The sequence below is a fragment of the Aspergillus pseudoviridinutans genome, assembly GCF_018340605.1.
Source record: "Aspergillus pseudoviridinutans IFM 55266 DNA, scaffold_6, whole genome shotgun sequence".
In the NCBI taxonomy this organism is placed as follows: domain Eukaryota; kingdom Fungi; phylum Ascomycota; class Eurotiomycetes; order Eurotiales; family Aspergillaceae; genus Aspergillus; species Aspergillus pseudoviridinutans.
Window position 1 is genome coordinate 467,384 of NW_025091286.1, and position 26,599 is coordinate 493,982.

Consider the following 26,599-nt stretch of genomic DNA (forward strand, 5'->3'; position numbering starts at 1 on the left):
GTATGATCATTCTGGGTTGAAAGCCTACGCCTTGCTCTTTTATGCTTGTCAGCTCTTACTCTTGAGGATAAGGGTGTCTTTTTTACTTTTCGGTGTTATGGGAATCACGGCCGCCTGCTACATGACGGAGCGTTCGCCTCGGATTATCCCCTCTGTTTCCCACGATTTACTCCTGGACCACATGTCAATGACTGTCTTGGGCCATGGATGTCCATGCCTTCTTTTTGATGTATACCATTCCGTTCATGATTTATTGCGGGTCCATGCGGATTGCTGTTAGACTAGCTCAATGGAGCACTACAAGACCTAACCTAGCACCGAGTGTAAAACTTGAGACTAGTAAATATGTCTTTTGAGATATACAAACCCCAAAATAAGGTACCAAATACTGTAGCCTCGAACTGAGGGACGCCAAACCATCATTAATTACTTTTCTCCATTGTGGTATCGGTATCTGTTACTCAGACAAACCCGCTAGCAAAGTCTATGGGCGCAAAGGGCAACCGCCAACCCAGTCAAAGACAAACGCCTCTCGGCGATTCACTCCTGCAACGAGAAATCAAACTCCTTGAATGCTTCCTTGAACGCAGCAGCATCCGCCTCTTCTTCTTCCTGCGGCTGCACCCCATCCTTCCAATTCATCCGTTTCTCCAACTCCATCAGTTTCGCCATCACCCGCCGCCCGAACTGGATATCGAAACGGAATTCCGACCCGAGCGGGAGGAGGAGCGTTGTCTCCGATCCTTTGGTGGTGGTGGCGCCGTCTGATCCTTCGGAGTTCTCAGTTTCCGCCGCGGAGGCCGATGGGGGCTCCCATATCCAAAGGCGGAAGAAATCGCCCGGTTCGCTGCTGGGGTCGGCGGTTGCGGACGGACGCTCGAATTTGGGGTAGTTGAGGTTCTCGGCCTCGACTTTGAAGGCGGCGTCGACGAGCCCGCGTTTGATCAGGTCGGCGGGGACGGGCAGGAATTGCCAGTGGATGTGGATGCCGGTTCCGCGGCTGACTTCCCAGGTGACGGCTCCGAGGGCGCCGTTGCTGCGCTGCTGGAGCATGTCGTGTAGGGCGGAGCGGTAGCGCTGCATTTCGGCGTAGGTTGATTGGCGGGCCGTCTGGTCTGTGATGCTGGAGAGGGTGGGTGTGTGGGTGAATGGGATGATGAGGATGTGGCCGGGGAAGTTGAGGGAGGGGAACGTTTTGGCGGTGGAGAGGGGGCCCTTGGCGGTTGTGAGGTAGCTTTCGTTGCCGATGGAGGTGATGAGATGGGTTGCGATGTTGGGGTTGGAGAGGCAGAAGAAGCATTGCTCTGGCCCTGGGGGAGGGGCTCGGGCACGTTTGCGCGGCCGGCTGTGGTCTTCTTCGGTGCCGGCGAAGCGGTGGTAAGATTCTCGCTGAGATGGAAGGACTTTCCGCTTGACTTGGATGGGGGCTAGAGGGGTTGCAGTAGCGCCGACGGGGATGGTAAGAGGTGGCGGGGCCTTGGGATCCAGCGTGAAGGCGTACATCCATTTTTGCTTGGATGTTTTGCTGTAGGATGCCAGACTGATGAAGCGTGTGAGGGGTTTGGCGTCCGGGTTATCCTCTGATGGCATGTGGAAGAATGGTTCGCGCTCGTAGAAGAATCCATCGGACGAGGAAAGATGGTACCGAGGTTTCAATGTAGAACAGAGGTCTGCGATGCATTGCACCTCCTCGGGCACTTTTGCATCCTCTGGTAACGGCGCAGTAGACCCCGTTCGGATGCCCTTGGGCCATTGGTGAGTGATCAGGATGTCCGCACTGTGGGCTCCGTAGAGTGCCCTGGCGTCCGATTCCGTGTAGCCGGGATGGAACTTATTGGTAGCTTTGCTGTCTGTCTCGAGGTTACCACCAAGAGCAACAAGACGGATTCCTTCCGCTGTCTTAAGAGTACCACGTTTGCCCAAAAAGTACAGATTCGGGCAAACTTCGTCGTCCGCCTCGATCCTTTCCACTATCCTGGTGGGAAGGGGTCGATTGCCTAACCCAAAGTAAGTTGGTAGAGGTACGTTGATGTTTCCCTGCAACAGAGCAGTGATCTCGTCCAGCTCATGCTCCGTCGAGCAGTCTCCGAAGAGATCCCCAACAATGATCGCAATTGAGAAGTTCTGCTTGACGTGCAACTTGGCGAGCTTGGTGAACACTTCACGCAGCTCACAGTTCACACTCCCAATCACAACACTAGGCCTCCGTTAGCGGGTCGAGTATCAATTGCAGGAGGAATAACTTACATTTTCGAAGCCATTCTTCAATTTAAATTATAGTCTGAACACTATGATGCAACGGCTAATATCAACATAGTTGAAGAAATAAGGATTCTCTGAGAACTGAGCAAAATCTCTATCTCCTTTGACACTGACGGAGTAGCGGTAATAGGCTGATCTAATTATGCTGCTCCAAGAGAGAAATTTCTTGTTGCAATTGAATATTTAACATTAACAGCAGTGAAGACATCGACATCACCATTTTTGGTTCGAAGGCGGATCCAAAAGAAGCTTAGAGCTTTAGACCCGCTGCTCTCACGTGCTATTGGAACTATTCTTGACTAGGTTAGCGCAGAGCTTGCCTAAGGCCGACGCTAATCTCCGCACCGGAACAATTCTGCTGCGGCCGCCGATGAACTTTTTTTCCCTTGTATTGACAAGCACGACGAAAGTTTTCTCGACAGGAAGCACTGCAACGATTCCGTCGGCGTTGCTCTCTCTGTCGCCTTCAGTCTTCAAGATGGTGGCAGCATCATCAACTTCGCGGACAGCGTCCGTGAAGCGTGTGAAGAAAGGAACAGAGACAACGAAGTCACATCGGTTCGAACCATTCTCTCAGCGTGTCGCGAAATTGAAGATCGACCCGATTCATCGAGTGCGCCGTCCGAGTTTTGGCGAGGAGGGAGAAGGAGATGAGACGTCTTCTTATTTTCGATCGGCGTTCGACCACTGGATTGAGTTGAATTTGTCGGATAATTTTTCGCAATTCGCACGGAAAGTTAACCCGCTATGTGAAAGTCTCGCCCAGATTTTATACCACGAGAACAAGATTATGGGACTACTGGTGGATTATATCGAGAAGAGGGACCAGCTTTCTATTGAACCGCTGCTGACACTGCTCGCTCAGTTTGCGAGAGATTTGGGGGTCCGATTTGAGAAACACTTTGCTACCGCCGTGACTCTCGTGGCGTCCATCGCGGCCACTCATCCTGATGTCGAGGTGGTCGAGTGGAGCTTTACATGCCTAGCATGGATTTTCAAGTTTCTTTCTCGTCTGCTTGTTCCAGACTTGAGACAGCTTCTGGGCATCATGACACCCTACCTCGGAAAAGAACGCCAGAAGCCATTCGTCGCTAGATTTGCCGCCGAGTCAATGTCGTTCCTCATCCGAAAGGCTGGACTCGTATACTACAAAAATAAGGCTCCATTACAGCATGCAGTTTCATTCTTGCTTGACGACTTGCATCAGGCGGCTGCGGATTCGAAGAATGTGGAGACGTACAAGGAAGGCCTGATGGCTATGTTCTCGGATGCGGTCAAAGGTGTCAAAGGCGGGCTGCACTCGAATGCAACCGACATTCTCAACTGTCTCCTTGATAATGCTCCGACTGGCAGTGAATTGCGCAGCAGCTTAGCAGTCGAGGTTGTAAGCGGGGTACTTATTAACGTCAATCACAATACGACTGCCGACACATTCGAAACAATTCTCGAGACGATCAATTCCTACATCGAAGCCAATCGCAAGAAGTCTGACAAACAACACGCAAACTTGTACTGTCGTTTGATGTTCATCTGTGTCTGTACCCGCAAAGGGTCGCGTATCAAGAACTGGAAGCCCGTTCACCAGACTCTGTTGCTCTTGCTTCAGAAGGCCTCGGCTGCGCCTGGCGCGTATGCCGATTCGATCCCTCAACTTCTGACTACCGTAGCATACGCGCTCCAGGTATCTCCTATGGACGAGATGTTACCGTTCATGCGCCCACTCATGGATGCTGTCGCAAAGGAACAGCTCTCGGCTTATTTTCTTTCGTTCTGTGCTATGTTTTCGGAATGGGGCGCGGAGAGATTCCATAGCGTTGTCCTTCCTTACTTCCAGAAGTAAGTCGGACTGCATATGTGCTGATGTTTCTACCTACTAACACCCAAGCCTTAGGTTCGTCAATGCCTCATGGCAAGAGCATGAATACGAATTATGTTTGACCTTGCTCCGGTTGAACCAGGCAGGTTGTATCACTTCGGAACTTTCAAAGCCTGGCTATGTCACCTGCCCGACTCCCTGGAAGGCCCGCATCAAGGATATGCTGGGCAGTCATGGGCCCAGTGCCACTGAAGTGGCTCTTCTCAACGCATATTCGAAGCTCCCCAGTGCCATATCTCTGTCCACGGAACCCTCTGTTCTACCTGATATGACTCGCAGTCTTCATGATCATTTATCCCGCGTCTTGAAGGACAGTGAACTTGATTTATCCACCTCCACAAAGTTCTTCCTTGGCCAGGGTTTTAAGTCTTATGTTGATTTGGCTGCTTCTAATGAAGGTGTCGATTCGGCCCTTTGGAGTGCAATCGGCTCTGCTGCTGCAAGATACTCTAGGATTCAGCCGTTCCTCGAAGCGATCTTGGCTTATGTTTCGAATTGCTCTGCGAAGCTGGATTTCGGACAACCCGCGCTGGAAGATTTCGCGAACGTTCTAATTACCAACCTCGCGGGCCCTTCTCAAGAAGTCAGATTGTTATCATTAAAAATCTTGCGAGAGTTGGTACAAGCTTCAGGAGAAGATACTGCTCCCATTTCTTTGGCCATAGAAGTTGAAGAGAGCCCGCTCAATCTGCAGACTGCGCAAGTTCTGTCGATGCACGTCCGCAAGCTTGCCATCCTCTACCCGCAAGTGGCTTCTCAGCGATGGATGGCCAGGATGATCCCCAATTTCTGCTTTGGTTTATTCTCAAAGAAATTGGCACCGCTGTGGGAGGATTCGGCTGCTGCACTAAAGTCGATCAGCGAGCATTCAGTAGGCGAAAAAATCGTTTCGGACCTAGCCTTTCAGTGGCTTCAGGAGCGCGGCTCAACCGATACCGCGGATAAAGCGGACGAAGAAGCGGAATACCATACTTCTGGACATTTCAAATGCTTCAATGCAGCTAATATTGAAGATCGTCTTGCTTCTCATTTCAGTGCTGCGATGCCGCCCAGTTCAAAGCTATTGGAAGGGTTCGAGAGAGATCATGAACTCTCTGACGTCGTTCCTCTGGCCCCTCGAACCCATGCTCTGCGCGTTCTTAATGCGGCCCCTGCTCTAGCTGAGAAGAAATCGCGCCAGATTGTCCCCTTGTTCCTTGCGTGGGCATTGCGCGATGACGAGGACGCGGAAAGCACCGACGATTCATGCATTCCTTGGGGATTCCATGACCGGTTGTCTTTCCTTGGGCTGCTTGGAAAGTTCGCCAATCCTCGAGTGCTGTTCAAGGCGTCAGAGGTTCATGACGCCCTTCTTGGGCTGCTCTGCCATGGTAATTCAGAGATTCAAAAGTCCGCGCTCAAAGCTTTATTTACCTGGAAATCACCGAACATTATGCCGTACCAAGAAAATCTGTTGAACATCCTGGATGAGTCACGGTTCAAAGATGAGCTTTCTGTCTTCGTGCATGTCGGCGATGACGACAGCTTGATTGAAGAAGCCCATAGAGGCGAACTTCTTCCTGTCCTCTTACGCCTCTTGTATGGTCGAATGATTTCGAAAGCTAGCGCAAGTGGCCAAGCTGGCCAAGTTGGACGCAGGAAGGCAATTCTGCGGACATTGTCGCAGCTGCCCGATAGCGAATTCGAAATTTTTATGCGGGTGTCGTTTGGTCCTCTTGGAGATGTCTCATTGTTACAGGAGGGGCAGGTCAACCAAGAAGCATTTGCTCGAGACCTGGTTAGCCCCAGGAGACAGATGGGTCTGCTAAGGATGATTGAAACAGTGTTCGACACGCTGCAAAGCCGAATGGCTCTGTATGCCCAGCGATCCATGGACGCGGTCCTATACTGTTTGGTCAGAGCCTGTCGCGAGCTAGAGAAAGACCACTCCGACGTTGCGGCGGATTCTCCTGAAGGGAGGCTGTTGACCGTGTTCCGCAATATCCGGCATACTTGTATCCGTTGCCTTGAGCTGATCTTCGCCGTCTCTCTGGACAAAGACTGGTCTGCTTACATTCGTGTCATCTTCGACGAAGTGATTAACCCTCGACTTCAAAACTTCGCGATCGAGACGGCTCAAGGAGTTTCGGGTCTACTGCGGCTGTTCCACACTTGGGCCTCCGCCCCCAGGTCCTCTTTCTATCTTGTGCGCCACAACAATACCGTCCTGACCCGGGTCGTCGACTGTCTCAGTGTGGAATCTGCTCGTGACGAGGTCAAGGTGTACGTGATGGACGAGATTCTAGTCCCTCTTATCAGACTTGCTAGTGGAAAAGAGCTGGAAGAGAAAGAAGAAATGAGCGATTTCTCGGCAGATGAGATTCGATCCGAAGTCTTGTCTCCTTACATCGAGCATACACTCTCTCACCTTGGTCGCCTGCTGAAACGTGGACCTTCCCGTCCGGTCTTGATATCTGGGGTACAGACAATTTCTCTCTTGGCTCCATGTGTCGAATCGTTCCAGGAAACCACGGAACTGGTAAGCATCACAACATATCTACTGCGTCAACCAGCGGATAGAGTGTCTCCAAAAACCAAGTCGGGTCTCCTGCGCATCCTCGAACACTTCCTGCCTCTGTTTAACCCTGAGGAAGATCCAAAATTATTTGAAGAGGTGTTTGACGCAGTTTCGTCCATGTTTGATTACTTCAGAGATGATGCGAATCGAGAGGTGTTGTCCAGGGTTTTCGCGGCTTTCGTGAAACACGATACTGCATTCGAGAAAGTGGCTGAGCTCTGTGCGGATCTGAATTCAATTTCTAGAAAGAAACTTGAAGTTGACTACGAGCGTCGTCTCCAAGCCTTCGCACAAATCAATGATAGTCTTTGGGAGACCATGGATGCGAAACAGTGGCGTCCCCTCCTCTATAACATGTTATTCCATGTGAAGGATGAAGATGAACTTGCTATCAGGTCAAGTGCTTCCTTTGGACTGAAGCGGTTTATTGAGAGAGCTACAAAGGAAGACGGCGCCGGCGCCGACGAGTTTGAACCCCTGGTCAAAGAAATTCTGTTCCCGGCTTTGCAGAGCGGAATCCGACAGAAATCAGAGCTGGTTCGGACAGAATTCGTGTCTACCCTTGGCTTCTTTGTCAAGATGAATCCCACCAGGCCCAATGTGCAAGATATGCATGGGCTTCTCGTTGGTGACGACGAGGAGGCGTCGTTCTTTACGAACATTCTCCACATACAACAGCATCGCCGTCTTCGAGCTCTCCGTCGTCTTGCTAGCGAAGCAGCCAAGGGTAGTCTTCAGGCTTCGAATATCAGTACAATTTTCATTCCACTCAATGAACACTTTGTTTTCGACCAAGAAGTCGACGAAGGTGGCCACAATTTGATTGCGGAAGCCGTTGCCACTATCGGGGCCCTTGCGGAATGGTTGGACTGGAACCAATTCAGAGCCATTTTTCGGAGATACCGTGGGTACATGCAGAGCAAGTCTGAGATGGAAAAGAACATTTTGAGGCTTCTAGGCAGAATGGCAGATGCCCTAAGCAACGCAATGAGCCAAAAGACGATGGTTCAGAAGACCGGCGACGACAGCATGGAAGAAATTGAGATATCCGCGCCCTCCAAGTGCAACCTTGCTCGAACTATGCCGTCACCTGCTAAGGTCGCGACAGAGCTGACCACTAATTTCATTCCTTTCCTGACTGACTTCATCCACCACAAAAATGAGGCTGAGATGAGCTTGCGTCTGCCAGCTGCAATCACTACAATCAAGCTTCTGAAGCTGTTGCCCGAGGAGGATATGGCAATCCGCCTGCCTCCTGTTCTTTTGGATGTCTGCAGCATTCTCAAAAGTCGATCTCAAGACTCGAGAGACACCGCTAGAAAGACGCTTAATGAGATTGCCCTTCTGCTGGGTCCTAACTATTTCGGATACATTCTTAGGGAACTTCGCAGCACTCTCACGAAGGGTTACCAGCTTCACGTTCTTTCCTTCACAGTTCACTCGATGCTCGTGGCGACAACTGATGATTTCCAGCAAGGAGACTTGGACTACTGTCTAGCGGATCTCAGTGCCGTAGTGATGGATGACACCTTCGGCGTGGTTGGCCAGGAGAAAGATGCAGAGGGTTATGTGAGCAAAATGAAGGAAGTCAAGAGCAGTAAGAGTTATGATTCGATGGAACTGCTGGCGAAGAATGCGACTGTCCGAAATCTTGCGAATCTGCTGCGGCCTCTGGAGTCCTTGTTGCGCGAGAAACTGAACTCTAGCATGGTCAAAAAACTCGACGAACTCTTGCGGAGAATTGGAGTGGGTCTGCTAAGGAACCCAGGCGCTGAAAGCCGTGACATCCTGGTATTCTGCTATGAAGTCATCAAGGAGACATATCGCGATCCGGCAGAAGTGCAGAAAGAGGCCTCCGTTTCGTTTCGTGAACAACGTTATTTGGTGAACCTCAAAGGCGCAAAGAGAGGCGACAAACGTGGAACGACCTCTTCTCATATCTACAAGCTGACTCGATTCTCGCTTGATGTGCTGCGCTCAATACTCAACAAATACGACTCCCTGGTCACTCCTACAAACCTGGCTGGCTTCATCCCCATCATCGGCGACTCGTTAATACAGGCCCACGAGGAAGTGAAGATCGCGGCTGTTCGCCTATTGTCGACTATCATCAAGCTTCCTCTCCCAGATATTGATAACAACGCTCACGTCTATTTCACCGAAGCAGTCAAGATCATCAAGGAGGCACCAAGTACCAACACCGAGGCTGCACAGGCGTCCTTAAAGTTAGTGTCGGCTATGCTGCGAGAGAGAAAGAGCGCTAAACTCAGAGACGGGCACCTCGCGTACCTCCTCCAACGTCTGGTCTCCGACATTGAAGAGCCAGACCGCCAAGGAGTAACGTTCAACTTCATTCGCGCGGTCATGGCCAGGAAATTTGTGGTGCCCGAAATCTATGAATTGATGGACCACATTGGAGCCATGATGGTCACGAACCAAACCCGTTCGGCTCGTGATCTTGCGCGTGGCACCTATATTCACTTCTTGATTGAGTATCCTCAAGCAAAGAATCGATGGGCGAAGCAATTGAGTTTCCTGGCCAAGAACTTGGAATACAAGCACCAAGAAGGTCGTCAATCTGTGATGGAAGCTGTACACATGCTCTTGGCTAAGACAGGAACCGAATTGGCTCAAGATATTGTGGGCACATTCTTCTTGCCGGTGGTCATGGTCATGGCGAATGACGATGCGCCCGAGTGCAGAGAAATGGCAGGTGCGCTCCTTGGCGAGCTCTTTAGTAGAGCGGACAGGGAACAGATGAAGTCCATGCTCACTCCCATACGGTCTTGGCTCGAGCAAGCCGAAAACACTCTTCTGAGCAGTACTGGGTTACAAGCAATGAGAGTCTTCTTCGAGGTTGAGGAGACAGAGAAGGACAAAGAAGCCCGTTTTGTCATGGGGATCCTCCCCGAGGTCATGCAGCCAATTCTCCAGAGCGATGATACTGAACATTGGGAAGTGCTTTACTTCGCCTTGCAGCTCCTTACTAAGCTTTGCAAGGCCGTCCCTGCTGTGGCTCTAGCCAAAGAGCGCGTTCAGATCTGGGCTGCTGTTCGAGAGTGCCTGTTTTACCCTCATGCTTGGGTCAAGACTTGCGCCTCTAACCTTGTCGGTACATGGTTTGCAGATCTGGGCAGGACAAATGCTGCGAATGGCTATGGGTCGATTCCATTGGTTGGCTCTACAGGACTGCCACTTGACAAGGACGCCATGCTACAGTTGATCCGCGCCAGTCTACGCTGTCTCCACACTCCTGGTATAAGTGAAGACCTTGCTATGCAAACCGTCCGCAACGTTATCTTCCTTGGCCGGTGTTGCGCTCAGAATGGTCTTGTGTTTCCCACCAGTGGGTCTAAGGATGCTGAATTGAGTGAAAGCGAGAGTGAAGACGAAGACGACGAAGAGAACGCTAACGGGCACACGGAGCGTTCTGACAAGCCTGCCATCCAGTACATTTTCCAGCAGATCTCCTCAATTCTACGCAGAGAACTCCTCACGACTAAGGCACATTCCCTGATTCCCAAGAGCGCGTCCATTGGTCTTCTCGCAGCCCTTTGCCGCCATCTTGAAACTGATCAAATCCGTCCCTCGCTGCCCACTATCCTTCTTCCTCTTCAGCACTTGACCGATCCGTCAATTCCCGCTCCTCGCTCGTCAGATGAACGCTTCCGGGAGTCATACAAGGCACTGGTCTCGAACTGCCATGAAGTCCTCGACCTGCTTCAGAAGAAATTGGGCACTACGGAGTACATCACCCAGATGGCGTCTGTCCAGGACTCCATCAGGGAGCGACGTGAGGGGCGTCGAATGAAGAGACGTATTGAGGCAGTAGCAGAACCCGAGAAATACGAACGGGACAAGAAGAGGCGAAACGACCGCAAGCACGAGAAGCGCAAGGAGAAGGGAATGGAACAACGGGGAAAGAGACGCGGCTGGTAGATGCCGTTGTCTGGTTTGAATCTGTTTGTCCACTGGCATGTTCTTGCACCGGCTGGCGTTGGGGTATATAAAAAGTATGATTGGATTTTGAGATAGAGTACATACTGAGGTATAATGCCGTCTATTGCCACAGAGCTGGGAGAGTGTATATAAATGAGTGATATCCTATTGCAATATTTTCTAGACAGCATCGCATACTATGCCCATCGATGTATACCTTATCGCGCTTTGCGTCTTTGCCCACTTAAGATACCAAAAGAACACATCAACGAACATTAGTTTAATTTGAATGTACATTAACAGGAAGTGGAGTTGATATATACAAACGGTGCTCGATGTATCTCTACCAAAGTCAACACCATAACGCCTCTATTTTCGCATTGAGCATGCCCCGAGCACTTTTGCCTATCAGCCCAGCAGCTGAACGCCACCAGCCTGTGCTAAGCCGCGTGGGCATTCCCCCCTAAGTAACGTAGATATAAACCCGGAAAAGATCGAAGAATGAATCAAGGTGTCGATCCCTGGTCCTTCTTCGCCTCCGAGCCTTCACCGGCTTCCTCGCGCTTCTTCACTGTCCCATCCTCCCAGAATTCCATGTCTCCCTCAATATAACCACGAGTCAATCGCTTCCCCTCCCGCTGTAGGATATCCTCGAGGGTACTCTTCTTATCCATGAAGATATTGAGGTGATCGGCGATAACGTGGCGGTTGAGACAAGACGGGCAGCGGATCAAGATCGTCCCGCGGTGGTAGCCATGTTTGGACATGCGGTGCGAAGATCGATGGCCGCATGGTTTGCAGGTAAATGTAATCTGATAAGCGGGTTCTTGCTCGCGGCGTAACCTGTTCTGTTCTTCGTTGGCTGCGTCCTGAGCGGCGTTTGAGGTTTGATCGGTGAGGTTCGGGGGGGATGATGAGGAGCTGGAGTTGTTTCGGACGGCGATTTGGGTGAATATGGTCCGGAGGACTCTCGATGAAGGGGTTGGTGAAGGTTGAGGAGTGTGAGAGAGCAGCTGAGAGAAATGTCGCGATTTGGGTTGTGAGAGCACTGTCCGCGGAAGTGCAGAGTTGAAGGCACGGAGACCTGACGATAGCATTCTCGCTGAGCGCATTGTGAGGTATTTGATCTGACGATTTAGATGGAAGTATACAGACGAGAGGCAGAGAGATATTCGAGAATTGGCTCAGAAAATGAATAACTCAGGTCGAAAGATTATTTGCAAACTGAGGACTAAAAGTAAAGATCTCCGGCGGCGATGACGACGGATCTCCAAATTGCGCCGGATTTAGGTTCTTCCAGCTCTTTTCACTCCGCAGCAACTTTCATCTGTTGTTATACCGTCAACACAATTCATTAATGATTATCTTGATGATGAAGAGAAAGGCTTGATATTACAGGTTTTCATCGTTAGAAATTGCTCGCCCCTGCTCATTTTGCCAGCCCTTCTGCCACGACCTCACTCCTCTTCGGCATTCTACCATTCTGCCCCGCGCAATTGCCCCAAGTCTACAATCTGGTGGATGGCAAATTGCCAATATCTCGAAGATGGCTATGAGGGCTAGGCACAAGATTCGTGCCCCACGGAGAGTATGTTTTTTGTTCTTTCATATTCTATTTGGACGTCTCTATGCTACCTTTCGTGTTGTCAAATTGACGACAGCAGCTGGGATGACGGAACTTCTTGAGCTTGCTTTAAGACGAACAATCAGCTAATGATTCAACAAAGGGTCTGAGTGCGGCGAAGACTGACGACTTTGACACAATATGGGGGGTGCTGTCATCTTCTTTGAATGAAATACACACAAAGAATGCCTCCGCTCTTTCCTTCGAAGAGCTGTACCGGAACGCCTACAGAATCGTCTTGATGACCCGCGGCGATGACCTCTACGAACGAGTAAAGAAGCTGGAGGAAGAATGGCTGGGAGACGAAGTGAAGAGAACGGTGACATCAGCAATTTCGCCGACGTTACTGCTGGCGCAGGAGCCTGCAGATGTTCAAGATCAAGCCAGCGAGCGAAGGGAAGCAGGAGAGAAGTTTCTGACTGTGCTCAAGGGTGCATGGGAAGACCATCAATTATGCATGGGAATGATTACGGACGTTCTCATGTACATGGTTTGTCCACCGTTTCTCTGTGTTCGCTGGATCTCTGACCTAACATGTTCTTACCATACAGGATCGAATCATCATGGCGGACTTTCGAAAACCTTCAATATATGTTGCATCGATGGCGTTATTTCGCGATCAAGTCCTGCGATCTCCCATTCACGCTGACACGAAAACCACGGTTGCCGATGTGCTTGAGACCACTGTGCTCTTCATGATTCAACTGGAACGATCTGGGCACGTCATTGACCGTCCCCTCATCCGGCATTGCATTTACATGCTTGAGGGTCTCTACGAAACTATCACGGAGGAGGAGTCATCAAAACTCTATCTGACCATGTTTGAACCCGCTTTCCTCGAAACAAGCAAGGTTTTCTATCGAGCAGAAGGGCAGCGTCTGTTGGAAATGGCCGATGCAGCTACCTTTTGTCGGATAGCCTCAAACCGAATTGCCGAAGAGAAAGAACGGTGCCATTATACGCTCTCGACCCTTACTGAGCCAAAGATCAAGAATGTCCTCGATCAAGAGTTAATCGCCAGGAATATCGCAGAGGTCATCAATCTTGAAGGCACCGGTGTCAGGAATTTGCTTGACAACGATCGAGTGGATATTTTGCGAGACATATATGAACTTAGCGCTCGGGTTGACAACAAAAAGACTCCTCTCACCACGGCAGTTCAGAAACGGATTAGTCAAATGGGTCGAGAGATCAATGCCTCGTCCATTGCATATGAAAAGACGTCAATATCTACGGGTTCAAAAGCGACGGAAAAGAGTCCCAGCGGCGAGAAGAAGCCCGCGGAAAAGGAGAAGCCTGTGAACCAGCAAACAGTGGCTGCTATCAAGTGGGTCGACGATATCCTAGCGCTCAAGAGGAAATTCGACAATATCTGGGAGAAGGCCTTCTTGTCAGACCAGGGCATGCAAAGTGCCATCACTACCAGCTTTTCGGACTTCATCAACTCGAACGCACGCAGTTCCGAATTCCTTTCTCTCTTCTTCGATGAGAATTTGAAAAAAGGCATCAAAGGCAAGACGGAAAGTGAGGTGGATTCCCTTCTTGACAACGGCATCACTCTGCTGCGGTACATTAAGGATAAGGATCTATTCGAGACTTATTACAAGAAACATCTTTCTCGCCGTCTCCTCATGAAGCGGTCCGCCAGCATGGATGCTGAACGGCAGATGATCTCGAAGATGAAGATGGAGGTTGGAAACCAGTTCACACAGCGCTTGGAGGCCATGTTCAGGGACATGACCATTTCGGAAGACTTGTCTGCCAGCTACAAAGAGCATATACGGAAGTCAGGGGACCCGGACCAGAAACGGGTTGACTTGGAAATCAACGTCCTCACCAGCACCATGTGGCCCATGGAGATCATGTCGAACCCCAAAGATGGAGAAGTCCAGCTCCCATGTATCCTTCCGAAAGAGGTCGACAGTGTTAAACAGAGCTTTGAGCAGTTCTATCTCAACAAACACAACGGCCGGAAGTTATCATGGCAACCGAGCATGGGAACCGCTGATATCCGGGCGACGTTTCAACGCTCGAGTGGGAAGGTCCAACGGCATGAACTCAATGTATCAACATACGCCATGGTCATCCTGCTCCTTTTCAATGACGTACCTACAGGCGAGTCTCTCACATTCGAAGAGATTCAGGAACGGACACGCATTCCACAGTACGACCTGATTCGCAACTTGCAATCACTGGCCGTCGCACCCAAAACGCGGGTTCTGAAGAAGGAGCCCATGAGCAAGGATGTGAAACCGACGGACAAGTTCTTTTTCAATAACGAATTTCAGAGCCAGTTTATGAAAGTTCGCATTGGGGTCGTCAGTGGTGGCGCCAACAAGGTCGAGAATCAGGACCAGCGAAAGGAAACAGAGAGCAAGATGAATGAGGAGCGTGGGGCCAGTATTGAGGCGGCAATTGTTCGAATCATGAAGTGAGTTTTTTTCAAGTCTTTCAGTGGCAATGAGACTAACTGTCTTTTAGGCAACGCAAGACGCTGGTCCATTCGGGTCTCATGAGCGAGGTGCTAGGCCAGTTGTCTGCGCGGTTCGTTCCCGACGTGAATATGGTCAAGAAACGGATTGAGAGTTTGATTGACCGCGAATATCTCGAGCGTGTGGCTGAGGACCCTCCGACTTATGGATACATTGCTTGAACGCATTCGCATCCGTCTTCACTTGATCCGTTCGGCATTGACCTACGAAGACATGTGGCCAGACTCATACTGGTCTCTTTTGGCGTGCAATCCCCTCATAGTACTTTTGCATGGTATATTATTGAACTTAGCGGTGACTGGCGAAAGGGAGGTCATGGTTCATTGGTATAGATATTCTTCGCTTGTTCAACATTTGCCTCACGGCTTAGCTCACGAATGAATGCATCTTGGCCCGCTACGAGTGATGATTACGATGGCCGTTTGGCTGCGTTAGACTGGCTTATCCACAAGCCAGCAGCTACCATTCGCTAGCAGAATAAACACAATCATATCGAATGCGTCGATTTTACTTCATATACAGCCTGTCTGGGTATGTATGTACCACCTGATAATCAACTCCTCAAAACGCCGGCAGATGCTATGTAGTCTTCCCCCAAATCAAATCAAAGAACCTCGACCTCTCCCCTCTCCCACGCCCCCTTGATCCCCTCCCACCTCACAACCCACACATCGCCCATCCGCATCGTCGTCCCAAACTGTTCCTCCTCGATCCCATCCCCAGGCGGAATAACAACCCTCACCTCCTCCACCAAACACCTCACCACAACCGCCTCCCGCACCTCTGGCCCTTGGACCATACTCGTCCCGCCCGCGTTATCATCCAACCGCCTCAGCTGCGGCGGGAACGAGTTCAAGAACGACGCCCCGTAGTGCCCCGCCAGCAGCGTCTGATGCGCATGCAGGAAGGCGGCTTCCTGCGCGGAGAGCGGGGACGAATTGGGATTATCCGCGGGGTCGGGAATGGAGTCCTCTGGCGTTTGTGTGTGGGACTGCTGCGAGGAGGGGGTAGGAGAGGCGCGGGGCGGCGCGACGAGGAGGAGGTAGTGCATGCTGTGTTTAGTGAGTTTTGCGAGGCGCTGGCGGAGGAACGAGCGGATGAGGAACTGGGTGCGGGCGAGGTCGGTCTGGAGGATTGAGAGTTTGAGGTTGAGGGTGGGGTTGTTTGTGCTTGTTGTGGTGGTGTTGTAGGGGTCTGAGGACGAGGCGGCGAGGTCTTCGATTCTTTCGATCTGTGGGTTGGTCAGGGCTTCACATCTTTTTGCAAAGATGGGGAAGAGTAGACGGTTGGAGAATGCTGACCTGCTTCCTGACTCGCTCCATCATCCGTTCCATCAATGGCCCAGGCCATGGGAGGAGCTCCGAGACGGCTCGCTCAGCGACCCAGAGACGCGTCAGGAGCTGGTGGTCTAGGGCCGCGGATTCGGGCGAGATGTCATGGCGGTCGACGGACGCGAGAATGTCATCGATGTCCATGACAGGTGTCGTACAGCATTGAGCCTTGAGAGGGAGCACAATGGCTGGTGGATGTCTCTGGAAGAGAGCGGAGAGGGACCCGGAGATCGAAGACAAGGCGGAGCGGAGATTGATGCCTCAGGTTTCTTCCTTTGTCTGATTCCAGTCAATCATCGATATGATAGGAGATTACGGATGTAAGATGCATTCTACCATTTTAAAGAAGGATGTATTATCAGATTTTTTCATTTGATGTTCTTCCAACAAAGGAAATCGTAATCTCCAGCCTCTGAATTCCCTACCAATTTTCTCTCCATTAGAAGTCGGATGGACCAACCCACCGTGAGGCGTGTATTATGTACAGTTGCAGTGACTCTCCATGAAGAAATTTTGCTGATTAACAATTCAAGCCAATAGTTTCCTCAATAATTTGTCACACATGCAAGATTATCGCACTTCTGATCTGGCGAGCCGTGTATTGATATGTACTTCGTACGGCGAGATATTGGACTCACTCCTCATTAATTGTACAGGAAGGGGTGAAGAGGGATTAAAACACTTGTAGGGGGTGTAAATGAGGAAACTCAAGCTCCGAGTAAGGAAATGCCATGATGGCGAGGTATCGTAGTGGATGCAAGTGATTGCTGCGCAGATGTAGGTTTCAATGTGAAGGAAATAGTCGTAGGACACATAGGAAATATCGGAAGAGAGCGCTTGGTAATGAGTAAAGGAGATCAAAATCGGCCGTAGATGAATCTGTCGAAGATACAATCTCGAGCTCCGGAAAATGCGTAGAGATGCAAGGTCAATGCTGATCGTGTCATCAAAGGTCGTGTGGGTCAGCGTGTCGCAGCCGCTGGGATTCGATATCGACGCTGCGGGCACACTGCCAGCGTAAGAGTCTGAAGTTGTGGAAAGCTAGAAAAAGAAATATCAAGCGAGTGGAAGGAGCTTGTAGTAAATGGTGAGAGGAGGTCCTCTGCAGCAAGGCGCTGTCAAGTGTCATTTTCCCCAATGTCCAGCTGGGTCTGGTGGTCCAACACCGATAACGGCTGCCTGAAGGGGATCGGATAGAATTGGATGCCGGAGGGAGAGGGAGAAAGCAAAAAAAGATCATGCTCAAGAAAAAGGGGTTGCAAAAGAACTTTGCGCCGCGCTTGAATAACATCAAATCATCAATCCATGGCGCCAAGGACAGCAAAAGAAGAAAGGAGAAAAAGCCAATCGGCTGGTCGTGGCAATCAGTACGACAGCATACGGCGGCCCGGACCGCGAGACGAGGGCGTCCCTTCAAATGGAGAATCCAAGAATCGGATACGTTCGCCTGGGTTATTACGGCACCTTCCAGTGGGGCTGTCTTCCATTTGAGGCGAATGTTCGCCAAAAGCGAATGTTTGCGCGCGATTCAATTTCGATCTCTGCTTGACCTTCCCGAGGCCACGTTCGCAGGCAAATTCGTGCTCCTTTGCATTCATCTCCACGTAGTTCTGGGGGAAGCAGAGCGATCGATGCTCAGCAAAGAAGGCGCTGTAACCCCCGTCCAAAATGTACATATCCGGGTAAGTCAGCTGTGGATAGTGGTCCACATTGACAGCGCGGTCCCGGTGACGGATGTATTTGGCCATGATGGGTGCCCGATGTGCAGAGTATTCGCAGTGTAAAACCAATGCAGTCCGAGGCTTCGGGTCCGCAAAAAGTTGAGCGGCCAGGTACTCCTTGTCGTTGTAGTTGACGGCTCCGTTGATGTGGCCGCCCTCGTATTCATATTCAAACCGGCAATCGACAACCATAATGTGGTCGAATCGATCGTTGTACTTCCCATCCATGAGATCCACAAGGATTGTCTTGTCAATGCGAGGCAATGTATCAGCCGAGTCCTCAGGGATGAAGTGAGGTAGCTGTAGGCTGGGTGTGGTATCGACATCTGTGATCGATTGAAGTGGTGCATTTGTAGTATAATTGGCCTCTTTTTCGGCAATCACATCCTCGGGGTGCTCAAACATGCTCAGTGATCGTCTGCATTGCTTCCGAGGGCGCATCAAGGGGTGAGAGCTCTTGCGAATCGACGCAGCGGAGGGGGATCCGTTTCCACGGGCATGGCTCCCATTGCTGCCACTGCCGAGAGGTGGTCTAAGGCGAGGGTTGTTCAGAAGAGCGCTGGAGGAATTGTTCCGTATAATCGGCCTTTCTCTCTGCGGCGATTCCCCAAACATATCCTCCAAAGAAGTTGAAGCGCTCAACGACGTTTTAGCCCCTCGGGTCTGGAACTTGAACGGCGGTGCTTGACTCTCCGGTGCTGGTCTGGCCATGCCGAGCTGGAAGGACTGAGCCTTGGTTCTCGCGAGACTGGGCCTCAAGAAACTCGGACGCTTTCTCCTACACACACGAGACGTAATTAGACATGCGCATGGTTGACACCAATCTCCATCATATAGACTTCATTCTCTTACTCTTGTTTGTCCTCCTTTGGGCCCATCAACGGGGATTCTTGAAGCGGACTGGGAGCAGACGACATCATGGGCGAATCGATAGGAGAACCTCCTGGTGTAGGTGGGTTCAATTCGATTTCCGTTGTGACGACGAACGGCTGCTTGTGAGGCAAGGGAGACATCTCCATGGTCTCCATGATGGGAGCTGGTGAGGAAGATGGAAGAGGAGGAGTGGTCATCGCGTCTTCTATTAACAATATGAGCAAAGACTGGGACTCGAACGAGTGTGCCCTCGAATAATAATATCATCTCTTACCACGTCCGCTGCCATGTCCAAATAGATTGGAGGAGAACAAAGACCGTCGGGGCGTAGCCAACTGCGGACTATTTTTGGTCAGCACACACCCTTTGTCTTGCACAAGTCAAAGAAGTCATAAAGCATGACAAAGAAAACGGAACAAACGGCGAAGGGCATCTGCCAACCTTTGGTCAATGTGAAAATTCTGGGACAGGTCCGCTGCTAGACTAGCCGTTGGAGACGATCCTCGAACCGGCTTCATGCCGAAATAATCGCCGGAGGCTTTCTTCATGGACAAGTCTTTGAAGTTGAAAGTGTTCGGACCAAGCCCGGACCTTGGACCAAAGGCTGGGTACGATGTGGGTGCATCCGAACGAAAGCAGTGTCCGAACATCACGGACGGGGGCTGCATGGCAGCCAGCGGAGATGAATGTTCCATTGTTCGCCAGGAACAAATCTTGCCTTCCCTCCTAGATCTGCAAGGCAGTATCGACCGAAGTAGAAAAGCGGACGCAAGGGGATCTCCTCGGCAAACGACAGCTCCTGCTGCAGACTATTCTACCTGGCATATACTACAACGGCAAGATGAGGTATGATCAAACGCCTTGTAACCCGGTCTTCGACTCTCTGTTCTTTTTCCTCAATTGCGGTCCTGCTCGAATTCCAGACCTCCCAAATCGTGGAAAACGCCTTTCCGAATCCCACGAATCCACCGGCCTGGACCGGAACTTTTTCCCTGGGCTGCGAAGGCCGAGTGCTCAGAGGGACATGGTTGCGTAGATAGGTAAGGGCAGTAGGACCAATCAGGGTATCGTTAAGCAGGGTATAGGATAAAGGAGGATTCGAGGACGGGAAGAAGGACTATGATGATCACCAAGGCATTAGTTAGCAAGACCATTCCCTATAAGCAGCAAACCAGCAGCTGAAAGCGAGGGTAGTTCTGGTACGCTAAGTAGGCCGGGGGCAAAGTTACCGATGAGGAAACGAGAACCGTAAGCGGGATGGAGGCCGAGAGAGGATCACGGGCGTAGTGACCATGGGAAAAGAGAAGACGGCGAGGTCTTAAACTCGAAGGGAAAGACGACGACTTGTAGAAAAGGAGGAGGAGAAGGAGAAGAAAAAGGAAGTGTGACCTGGAAAAAGGTGAAGCTGAAGGGATGTCCTGTTGCAATGGCAACGAAAAAGTGGGGAGGGATCTCCAGATGCTCAAGAAAGAGCTTAAGCGACGACGCAGCGCTAGATAGATACCACCTCCGAACCGTATCTAGGTATGTCTTCGGTCTGTACAGACGACAGAGGAGAGTCTGCAAGGTCTTCTTTTTTCTGAAAATTGGCCACGAAGGATCTTATAAAATAAAGATCTAGGAAACAATATATTAACTTGTGAGGTTAATCTCCATATAGTTCTTCTCGGGGGATAACCCTTGGCTACGACCAACTTTGCATCTAATTACGTAGGGGACTAGGAGTAGTAGGTAGCAAGGCAGAGAGAGAGAGCGGTACCTGGAGAGTACCTATGACGATAGGGAGTCTACCTTAGCAGGGTAGGTACCATACAAGTTACAGCCTGTATGGACTATGGAGTACTCCGTACGTAAGTAGGTACCCGTACAGTATGGGACAGCGAGGTACCTGTACCTGTCTGTACCTTGTTCCCCACTGAAGCTGTAGGTAATTAGTCTAGGTACCAAGTACCTAGTACCTAGATAGTTAGTGTTCCTGTACCCAGCCAGTAGCCAGCGTCTGGGGCCTCGTTGCCGGGACTCCCTTGCCGCCATTATCAGCGCTACCGGCTGCTGAGCAACCCTTCGCCTATCAGCGTCGTTGCTGCACCACCCGCTTTGTCTCTACCAATCTGGGCTGGCTGGATCCAAGTATCAAGTATGGGTCGTGCAGTGTCTCACGGGTTACAGAAGGAATTAGTTTTTCGCTACGTTTTCCTTATCCATTCTTTGTGGTTTTCTTTGGATGGGGCGTCTGAAGATTTCTTTGGGTCGGCGTTCTGGTATGGAGCAGAATAATGGAGCCTGAAAAAGCCTTAGGGTTCCATTTCTTATTCTATGTTGATAGCTGCGACTTGGAGCAAAGGCCGACAGATGTCAGCGAGTCTCAAATAAAACTAGTAGTCGGTAAGACAGTCGGACTGGACAGTATTACCATTCAATAATCGGAATAATAACTGAGACGCTAGATATTACCGGCTGTAGACCCTATCGCAGGAGGCTCAATTGTACGGAGTAGAGAGGTTAAGCCGCGCTGATTAGTAGTCGTGGCTGTAGATTGCCTTTGAGGCTTTGACTAATAATACTACAGCAACTACCTACCTTGGGGTTTCCTTTCCACCCTGTCGTATGCTAGGATAAGGCCAAGCAGCATACTATTTAACTTCTTTGCAGTGTTTCAATGTTTGAGCCTTTGGAGACCCTTGAAAGAAACCCTAAGAAAAAAAGAAAAAAGAAAAAAGAAAAAAGTCGATTCGAAGAGATAGGAAAAAGCACACGGCACAATCGGAAACAGACTATGTTCATGATTGATCGATTCGGCCGATCTCTCGCCCTCTTTTCCTCTTATTCGAGTTTCGTACTGTCCCAAAGAAGAAAGAAAGAAAAATAGTGATCCAAATGAGAGATCGAAACTAATGAAATCTCCACCCGCTCCACTCAGTCGGGAAAAAGAGCTTATGCGGATCACATGAGTTTGTCCAGTTTGTTCATCTAAATAAAGGATAATACATTGACATGTATTGTGTAATATGGTAGCGAAACGGCAGAAAAGAATGGGACTTAAGGATGAATGTCCTGACAGCCGACCCAGATGTGTGTTAGCTACATTTCAGACATGCAGGAGAAGTGATACAACACATAACTTCAAACCCGTTTGTAAATCAGGTCTCTGCCCTTGTGTCTGAGGCATGTCAAGTGAGGTATGACATCTTTGGATTCTGGATTTGCATCCAACTTTCTAGCTACTTCTCCGGCATCTGCGTAGGGCCACTATGAACTCCGATAGTCTTCTGTAATCTATCCTTGATTAATAGTCTTGCGCTTGCTTCTTGACTGAGATGATTCTTGTTTCGAGATCGCCTCTCTGGTCAATGTCCCGCAATTCTTCTGCTAGTGCGAATGAGCCATCCTCCGCAAGCTAGCAGTAGCACAGCGGTTTTCCGTCATGGTCCATTCTCTGGGCATGGTCCTTGTCGCGCTCGCAACTTTCCCCGCTTGGATGTCCTCTGTATGCCCTTACTTGTGTGCAGACATTCCTACGATCCTTGACTAGGGGTCTCTTCCGCATACCATCCCTTCCAAATGGTTTCTCAAGGGCATTCTTTATTGGTCGGCCCCCGTGCTGCAGTCTTCACTGTGCTTCGACTTTCATCAATTGCCTGGGGTTCGCAGGAGTTGAGAATATTTCTCCGGGATTCATCGAAGTGCTGTGGGGGTTTGTCCGCCTCGCAGGTGCTCCCCACGGTGACGATCAATGAACGCTGACAGCCTCAGAGAGTCTGAGACACTAATAATACAGCGACACTAAGTCTTTGTCTATGTACTGTATCCACTAAGCTACCTTCTCGGGCCTTTACGTGATGATGACGAAGGGCCAATAGAGCTATGGAGTCATGGGCTCGATGATCAGTATTGTTTTGGCGATTACATCGCAATAACAAGGTTGTTTAGGACATTTAAGTCCTTCACTCATTGTGCCCCGAGATAATGCCTAGCTTGGCACCTGAACCTTACCAAGTAGGGATCAGACCAAACTATCGCGCCCTCAGACGAAGTCAGTCCTGTTTAACCGTCTGCTTTACTTCGAACAAAAGTGTCGGCTCGATTCCAACAATCCCCGAGCTTTCGATCTGAGTGCATCTGTTGCCTGTGCACCAGTCAATTGCTCCATTGACATCGGTCGCGTATCTTATCCGACGACCAGAGAGACTCCTCAGCCTTGAGTCACGGGTTCTCCTTTCTGTTTCAGCGACAATCCTCATCGCACTAGTCTGATGGTGGCTTGGAGGATCTGAGCTGAAAGATTAATTAATGGCAATGCTACGAATGAGGCTGATGCTCTGCGTATGACCAGATCTTCGGTCATCTGCATCATCAGACGAGGTGCGCGAACATTGAGAACAATTATCTACCTACTGACCCGAGGAAAATCATCAATGATCCTTCCCAGCCGACGGAGATAATTCCGTTTCTTTTTCAAACGGAGCTCTTGACACACTCAGCAAAAACCCACTCAGGTACCCATCGGCCGTGTATTTGCTGTCCATGCGCGTTGGTCTCAGCTGGACTGTCATCAGGATGATGACGATAATCTCGTAAGAGGGCTGAGCAGGATGCTAGCTAAGCTGACTACCTTAGTACGATGGTATCATCGTATATCGGGCTCCCCGAAGACTCCGATATTTCAGCAGTGGAGCACTAATCTATTAGTGATTTGTCTACAGTGTCTTATTGGACAATGCAACCAAAAAAAGCGACCAGACTAGAAACCATCAGCTGTGCCGTCATGATATGACCATGTGCAAAGAGAGCGAAGATCTAGAAGACTCCGAGGCTCTCTGGGCTCGATGGTACCTAGTATTCTAGGCCATTGAGGGCGGAGCTGTGTTGGGGCTTGCTAAGTGCTAGGCGCGCTGAGGGAATTGTGTTATCGCTGCCTCAGACAGTGGTGCGGGGTTACTGTACTTCCTCCTCTGCTGATTGGGCCAGAGCCGTCGCACTAAATCAAACTACTCGTGCACTTATCCACTAACAGGCTGGCTGTGGACTCTGTACTCCCGTCCTCTGCAGCCTTACTCTATTTTCATGGCGTAGCCAGTTGCCCTATTTCCACTTTCAAGTGATCTTATGGGCCCATCCATCAGCCAGTGTTATCATAGTGATGAACATTGTCTGCAGACCCCTCCATGTGGGATGAGATGTGATGTCACACTGGGGGAGGTCTTGTGCTTGTGTACGTATGCGCTGGCACATCTTCTGCTTGATGACAGTCATTGTTTGTTTTCCTCGACACGTCTCGCGTCATGTAAACAAAGGAACAGATCCCTCACTACCGTACCTATTCTCACCGACCCTTGTAGGAGAATTGATTATCTGGTCTTTGAAAAGAGCGACCAACGACCGGCTCGCCAAGTTCAAGCGACTCGCCCTTTCCTTCTTGATTGAGAAGGCCCAATGTGCTATGACATCAGTTACTCCTTCCTTCCTTCCTGCCCCTCTATGACCGGACCTCACTTGCCCAAGACGTACCCCTTCTCCCTTTTACACGTGCTCTCCTAGCCAATTATTCTTCCTCCGTGCTTAAAATATCGAAATTGCTATGATTCGTTGGCGTCAATTAATTAACATACCTACTATCACTTCCAACAGGTTATCTAGTCACTAACTATGCGCAATCCCGTGGCTGCTGGAATGCCTTGACAAGAGATCGGCAGAACTATTGACCAAGACCCGCATTATCTGCCCGCGTTTGTCTTTGGCATTCTGTGCCCGCATTGCCCGCGCCCTGCGCCCAATGCCCATTGTCTTTCCTCAAGCCCTCGAGCAATCTAGTTAATGTGTAACTGTGGAGTGCATTAGCACGTACCCATAGCTCCCTGGCCGACCAACTCTTGAAGCACGTACCTGATCCAAAAACTCCTTATCACATACTATTGACCTTTCTAGGGCGATTCGATCAATAGCCAATATTCCTATCATGCACTGTCCTTCCCATGATGGAGCATTTCGTGCATCAAGGACGCACGTCCAAGAGTGTCTCTGATCTCCACTCGTCCTAGCTGCGAGCCATCCCTATTTGAGATTACAGACTGCATCCCTTGAAAAGTCCCGGTATCTCGACGGCCGTTCTGGACGCCTGGGTTGCAAGGATATTGCATTCCAGGGGCCGTGCCGGTGGATCTGCCGCAGTTCAGGAATGCGAGATCTTCATGCACAATCCTCATTGCGGGAGTCAGATCGTCATGGATATGGCAGATACGCACGGGGTAGATACGGGGTACTGTTACAGAACCCTGACTTGGACCGTTATCACTGAGCGCTTCAAGCTCTTTGGCGATACCACCAATTCTGCGGTGCATGCAGGTTGGTAACTAGCGCTGCCATTGATCAGATGCAGACCGTGCAAAGCACACTTTGTGAACGGTGAGCTGGTTAGGATTAGAATACCCTGGTCAAGGGTCTGACCGAGATGAGGGCCTCATGAACACGGATTCAACCGAACACGTGTGCATTTACCGCCTGATGTTCCTATTTAGGGTTTTCGTCCGAAAATAATCTTCGATTCCTAAGGCTAATGCCTTTGACCCCTGACCTCAATCTTGATGGAAGAATAATCAGCTCGGTTATCGTCGTGAGAATCAATGTTTGTCCCTGTCTGATCGATAATCAGCGCACGCTGATAACAAGAGTGCGACACAGCCGTCCCTTGCATCTTCCGAGTCACGATATCGGAAACACTAGTCTCTCATCCTACCATTGAAAGTCAGGGATGTAGATAAAATCTTGATATCTTGCGCTCTGCCAAATCCTTGATCTCTCACCGCAAGAATAAAGTTACGTACCTTGCAGCAACGCATGGAGAAATGGAAGAGCGAAGTCATGGATTTGTCATGAATTTCTACATCTAGCGTTGATTCCATCCTTGCACTTGAACATCGGCGAAGTCCTCAAGCATTGACAAGCTCATTAGTCAATCCATTGGTATACTCAGCTCCCGGGCCATGTATCTTGCAAGTATCGGCTCTTCTTGTCTCTGAGGATGATTCAGGCCATATCCAAGCGGTGCAATATGCCTTCGCTACAACATGCATGCATTACCTTGATAATCGAGTACGGGGATCGCGTCATCAATCGCTGCCCTTATTCCCTCCTTAGAGCCGGGATACCCGTTGGAATCCACGTCTAGGTTCAGGCCGGACTATGCACATTCCTTGAGCTACCCGTTGCCACGTCAGAACCAAGATTTCCCGCGTGCCTTACCATTTCGGTCCGTGTCGTATTCCTGATCCCTCATTTCTTCCGGGATATGCTTGTTACGGCAACCAAATCCCTGTACCGGTCGTGCTCTGAGCATCGGAATGATTACAGGTGAACGGGATTCACCCCGGATTACCTATGCGGTATGAAGGGAGAGCACATTTCAAATAGGTGCTCCGTAGCTGCAGCCTTTGGTAGTATGCCACAGATGGCTAACGCAATGTTGCAAAGTAAAGTTGACAGACAGAAGACAGACACCTACGCTGAACATCAACATTCACCGAGTAGTTCGTCCTCAATCGCACTAGTGATTCTGTTGCAAGGGGCATGTCTCGCATCGACCTCATCTAGGAGGGCGTACTACAATAGCGCAGGAGACGGGACGGACCTACTGTATGCATTTGCTCCGTACGTATGATATAGTACTGCATATGCAGTATCTGTACGTTACAAGGGGGCGTGGAGTCTGCCATACCAGGTACTCCGTACGTATCTAGTACCCTGACTTGTCTACACTTGGTGAGTATGCCATGGAGATATTGGGACTGGAACTGGCGGTGAGGCTGATTCATACTTCTAGGATCAGATGTGAACGCGGATCGATTGATTAAGTAGGGTGGATGGTCTCAATCGTTGGAGTGACCATCATCGTCTGGCTCTGGAGGTAGTGGTAGCGGTAGCCTCCTCT

General features: G+C 50.2%; 6 protein-coding genes across 6 annotated transcripts; 2 read left to right on the forward strand and 4 right to left on the reverse strand.

Annotated features, from left to right (window-relative positions):
• Positions 1-540: 540 nt before the first annotated feature.
• Asppvi_008616 (CwfJ domain protein) lies at positions 541-2,261 on the reverse strand (the record flags this gene model as incomplete). The annotated part of the gene is made up of 2 exons (XM_043304482.1): positions 541-2,197; positions 2,248-2,261. 2 exons carry the CDS (start codon positions 2,259-2,261, stop codon positions 541-543), a joined length of 1,671 nt encoding a protein of 556 aa, XP_043160417.1.
• A 479-nt stretch (positions 2,262-2,740) lies between these two features.
• Positions 2,741-10,634, forward strand: Asppvi_008617 (putative HEAT repeat protein (DRIM); the record flags this gene model as incomplete). Its single annotated transcript, XM_043304483.1, has 2 exons — positions 2,741-4,098; positions 4,154-10,634. 2 exons carry the CDS (start codon positions 2,741-2,743, stop codon positions 10,632-10,634), a joined length of 7,839 nt encoding a protein of 2,612 aa, XP_043160418.1.
• A 506-nt stretch (positions 10,635-11,140) lies between these two features.
• On the reverse strand, positions 11,141-11,746 carry Asppvi_008618 (DNL-type zinc finger protein; the record flags this gene model as incomplete). The annotated part of the gene is made up of 1 exon (XM_043304484.1): positions 11,141-11,746. One exon carries the CDS (start codon positions 11,744-11,746, stop codon positions 11,141-11,143), a length of 606 nt encoding a protein of 201 aa, XP_043160419.1.
• A 434-nt stretch (positions 11,747-12,180) lies between these two features.
• Positions 12,181-14,911, forward strand: Asppvi_008619 (cullin family protein; the record flags this gene model as incomplete). The annotated part of the gene is made up of 4 exons (XM_043304485.1): positions 12,181-12,222; positions 12,362-12,748; positions 12,810-14,689; positions 14,740-14,911. 4 exons carry the CDS (start codon positions 12,181-12,183, stop codon positions 14,909-14,911), a joined length of 2,481 nt encoding a protein of 826 aa, XP_043160420.1.
• Positions 14,912-15,354: 443 nt separating this feature from the next.
• Positions 15,355-16,225, reverse strand: sld5 (putative GINS DNA replication complex subunit Sld5; the record flags this gene model as incomplete). The annotated part of the gene is made up of 2 exons (XM_043304486.1): positions 15,355-15,981; positions 16,052-16,225. 2 exons carry the CDS (start codon positions 16,223-16,225, stop codon positions 15,355-15,357), a joined length of 801 nt encoding a protein of 266 aa, XP_043160421.1.
• A 1,220-nt stretch (positions 16,226-17,445) lies between these two features.
• nimT (putative tyrosine protein phosphatase MIH1) lies at positions 17,446-19,370 on the reverse strand (the record flags this gene model as incomplete). Its single annotated transcript, XM_043304487.1, has 4 exons — positions 17,446-18,580; positions 18,655-18,880; positions 18,950-19,017; positions 19,117-19,370. The coding sequence occupies 4 exons, from the start codon at positions 19,368-19,370 to the stop codon at positions 17,446-17,448; spliced, it is 1,683 nt and encodes a 560-aa protein (XP_043160422.1).
• Between the last annotated feature and the right edge of the window lie 7,229 nt (positions 19,371-26,599).